At 53.6% G+C, this 4,291-nt stretch overlaps 1 protein-coding gene across 1 annotated transcript; it reads right to left on the bottom strand.

The window, feature by feature from the left end:
• Window positions 1-2,159: 2,159 nt before the first annotated feature.
• On the bottom strand, window positions 2,160-4,090 carry GSX2 (GS homeobox 2). Its single transcript, XM_038135740.1, has 2 exons — window positions 3,496-4,090; window positions 2,160-3,306 (listed from the first exon to the last, which is right to left on the bottom strand). The coding sequence occupies exons 1-2, from the start codon at window positions 3,950-3,952 to the stop codon at window positions 2,966-2,968; spliced, it is 798 nt and encodes a 265-aa protein (XP_037991668.1). The 5' UTR covers window positions 3,953-4,090; the 3' UTR covers window positions 2,160-2,965.
• Window positions 4,091-4,291: the final 201 nt, after the last annotated feature.

Here is a 4,291-nt window from a genome sequence, read left to right as displayed (position 1 = left end):
AACATTTCCTGCAAATTACAGTACATTCAGCTTCCAGTGGTGCTTCTGTCACACCAACCTGGACTGCCAGGTTCAGGTCGAGTTGGCTGTATCCACCTTCTGAGATGTGTCGGGGCAAACCATTGCATCATTCCTCTTTTCCCAAGTTTTTTACATGAAACATTTACTTTGAAATAAAATCAAATACTGTCTCAACTGTCCCAATGACAGTTTGTATGTGATGATGATGATGATGATAATAATAATATGACACAATTACCTCCCAACCCTTGAAAGACACATGCAAGTATTGATTACTACAAGATCAACTAACTTCACTTTCCTATACTTTTAAAAAATTGCTAAATACTGTAATGAAGAGAAATCTCACTATTTATCTTCTAGAAATGGAGGGAAACACCAATTTATTCACTGAGGTGCATATTTCCACAGAGTTACACCGAGAACATATGCACTCTATCGAGTGTATCTTTGCAATTTTAAAATATCTTTGAGTTTTGCAGTCTTAGATTTGAGAGACTGTGATGCTTTTTCTCACCCAGCAAAGTTTTGCTTTCCCAGGCTGCTGCAGGCCTGCTGACTCCCTCCTGTTACAGTGCGGGATGACATTGCTGAGAGGGTGAGCAGTACTGTCAGTGGAACTAATGCCTCCTCCTAGAGCTTCAAGGCTGGAAAAGACCCACTGTGATTATAGAAGCAAGTTAGACACAGGTGAACTGAAGCAGAGAATCAACAGTTTCCAGATTCCACCTCAGCAGATTTTAGGGGAAGAGGGCCATACCCTCCATGAAGTCCCCCTGGTAAGGAGTCACAAGGACCTCAAGCCTTTGGCTCTTTGGTCTCCCCAGCCTACAAGTGAGAGGACTGCCACTGGGGTAACCAACATCTGCAGCCACTCAGCTGGCATGCAGGCTGCTGGCCTCTGTAGTCAGCTCAGGCAGTGAAATGGTAGTAGTATGGATCAGTGAGATTTTGTATTTGTTTTCCAAGTCCAGGCCAGAAACTTCCGTCTTGCCCTTCCCTCCCTTTTAGATGTGGTTGTGCTGACTCTGCCCCAAGCCCCGAAGTTGATCCAGGCTGTGGGGCAGTGCCCATACCAGGCTCTCTCCATCCTACCCCAGCCCCGCCCATGCACCTGGCCTCTCCTCCGAGACAGGCAAGCAGTGCAAGTGTCACCGTGCTGGGGCTGCCTCTGTCTTCAGCAGCCAGGGTGATTGCAGGCAAGTCAAACTGGAGACCTACCTCTGAGCTGAAGCTCCGAAGTTAGGGGTGAAACATGATAAATGTAAGGATTACGTCGTAGGTTGGAATCAAAAGTATATATTGGATTAGTGGAAAATCCATCCAAGGAAAAGGTGAGAGAAATAACATAATGGGCAAAAGGCACTTCTCATTTGCTTATATTGCTTGCTGTGTATGGACTTGCTGTCTGCCAGTACTGCAGTAACTAGGAAAATTGTTGTAAAAGGGCTCATTTGGGACTGACTGCCTCCAGGTCCCTTCCACTCTCATCAGCCGCCTGTAACTCTCCTGAAAGGAGCCGAGGATGGCCTGCCCAAGGCAGAGGCAGGACGGGACCCGTGCCTGAGCGCTGCCCGACGCAAACTGCAGAGAACTTCAACCATGTCTCAGCCTAACGGGTTTGCACTCAGATCTTCTCCCTAAGCCTGGTCAAGGCGCCTAATGAAATCAACGCCGAAAAGAGCTAACGCTTTTCCTGCGCCTGGGGGAAAAAAAAAAAAATCCCTGATCTCTGCTTAACATCGACCTGTAAAATAATAAGCGGAGTTTCAGCCTGGTGAAGGGTCGATGCGCGCAGCCAGCCCCCTCGGTGAGGGAAGAGCCGGAGCTCCCAGGCTGGCGGGGCGGGGGCTGTGTGCGGGATCCCGGCGCACCGCCCTGCGCTCCGGCCCCGTGCCGTGATCGGCGGCCCTGGGCCAGCGGCAGCCGCCTGTCCCCAGCGCGCTGCCTTCGGGCCAGCAGCCGGGAGCAAGCTGTCAGTCGCCAGGAGGGCGTGCCCTGGCTCCGGCTGGGGAGGACCACAAGGCTGCTGGACTCAGAGGACCGGCTGTATTTGCATTCCGGCCGGAGCGGAGTCCCCCCCTTCTCCGCCCCCCAGCCGTCCCGAGTCACAGGGGAACAGAAAACATGTTCGTGTTAGTAGCCGATGGCTTTTATTTTCACTCTTTACGCAGATCTGACACATATACAGCGATGCTTTCACCGTACGAAGGACAAGGACTGCGAAGGAAAGCATCTTGCCCAGCCAGTGCACCTTCGCTGCTGCGACTGGACTGGCACTTCATGGGAGGAAGGGGGAGTCGGGGGGGGTAAGAAGAAAAAAGTTAAATTCTCGTCTGATCTCATTTATTTAAATAAATATAAATATAATTTTTATATAAAACTATTCACAGACAAACAGCCGTCCCAAACCCAAACGGGCGATCGTTATGTCTTTTCTTATTTTTGTTAAAAAGTCCGTCCAGTAGGTTCTCTACAGGTTTTAATTTGCTTTTCAGATTTGGTTTTTATTTTGTTTTCTTTCTTTTTTTTTTTCTTTTTTTTTTTAATGTCTCACCTTTCGGTTTCAAATGCGTTTCTTTTTTTCCTTTAAATGGCCTGTGGGGATAGAGAAGAAGACACCCTGGGCTATAGAGCCTTGTCCCATGTTACATTCTAGAAAGAGCAGGTGCCCTTTCCTGGGGTTACATAAGTAACGTTTAGGTTGACCTCCCACGACTAAAACGTTTGCATTCCGAAAAAATATATATAGATATACTTCTATTTCTATTACTGCGAATGGATGACAATTAAACCTCCGCGGCGGCGAGGGCCAGCCCGCTGCAGGTTAGCAGGCTGCCGTCCGTGGGGAGCGGTGCCAGGTAAGTCGCCGTGCCGCCGCCTCGCTCCGGGCTGGGACCCGGCGGCAGGAGCGGAGCAGGAGGGACCCGGCGGCAGGAGGATCTCATAACGGGGAGATCTCTTTATCCTCGGTAGCCGATGAGGGGGATAGAGACTCTTCATCCTCTGACCGGGGGTAATGCCCCTGGCTGGTGCTGCACTTGCAGCCCCCGTGCGAGTTTCGCTGGGTGCCTTTGCCTTCTTTCTTGTGCTTCACCCTCCTGTTTTGGAACCAGATTTTCACTTGCTTCTCAGACAGGTTCAGGTACGTGGCTATCTCGATCCTCCGCAACCGGGACAGGTACATGTTGGAGGAGAATTCCCTCTCCAGCTCCAAGAGCTGGGTGCTAGTAAAAGCAGTCCTCATCCGTTTCCCATTTTGAATTTGACTGGATTCGGACCCTCCTGGACGGGAGAGAAATGCGAACTTCAGCGGGACAGGGAAAAGGTGGGGGGGAGGCTAGAGAGAGAGAGATAGACAGACAGACAGAGAGCAAACATTCCCCAGCAGCTCTCCGACCCGGGACACCCCTTCTCCCTTGGTGACACCCCTTCTCCCGCTGTCCCCCTTCCCCGGCGGCGCAGGGCTCCTACCCATGCCGAGGCAGTGAAACCTCCGGGGGTCGCTGACGCTGTAGGTGGTGGCGGCGCAGGCAGGTGGGTGATGCGCAGGGTGTCCCAGGGCGGCCGCGGCGGCGGGCACCGAGGCGGCGGGCGGCGGGTGCTGCGGCGGGTGGTGAGCGTGGCTGGTCCGCGGGCAGCACTGGGCCTCGCCCGCGGCGCTGGGGAACTGGCTCTTGAGCAGAGGGATGGCCCCGCCGGCGCCGCCGCCGCGGGAGGAGTGCAGGTGCGAGGTGACACAGAGCGGGCAGACGCAGAAGGCGCCGCTCTTTCGGGACGGGCAGCCCGGGCCCGACACCGACATGACGAGGGGGGAAGGCATGCTGAGAGGGATGAAGAAGTCCTGGCCGTGATGATGCTCAGGAAGGGACGGAGCCGGCCTCGAGGAGTCTTTGATGATTAAGGAGTCGACATAGAAGGAGCGTGACATTGCGGAGGGCTGCGAGGCCGGGGGCGGCTCTCCCAAAGTCGGGTTTTCCTGCTCGGCCAAGTTGCCACTGAAGTCCTGGCGAGTCGAGAAGGTGCTTATGTTTGAGAGCTGAACAAAAGGGTGCCTGGAGAGGGCCGGTCTTAAAGTCCCCCCGCCTGGATCCCCTGCGCCGGGGTTTTATATCAAGTATTTAAACACGTGATGGCTGAAAGCCTCGCAGATCTAAATCTCCCCGGCTTCCCAGGCCGGCAGGAGAGGCTGCCGGGGGGGACCAAAGCGGGGTAGGGGAGGGGGGCAAAGTGTGCGTGCTTGCTCGTTGCCCGATGACTTCACTCCTTT

This window comes from Motacilla alba, chromosome 4, assembly GCF_015832195.1.
Source record: "Motacilla alba alba isolate MOTALB_02 chromosome 4, Motacilla_alba_V1.0_pri, whole genome shotgun sequence".
Taxonomy (NCBI): Eukaryota; Metazoa; Chordata; class Aves; order Passeriformes; family Motacillidae; genus Motacilla; species Motacilla alba.
This window is presented reverse-complemented; position numbering and strand designations above follow the sequence as displayed.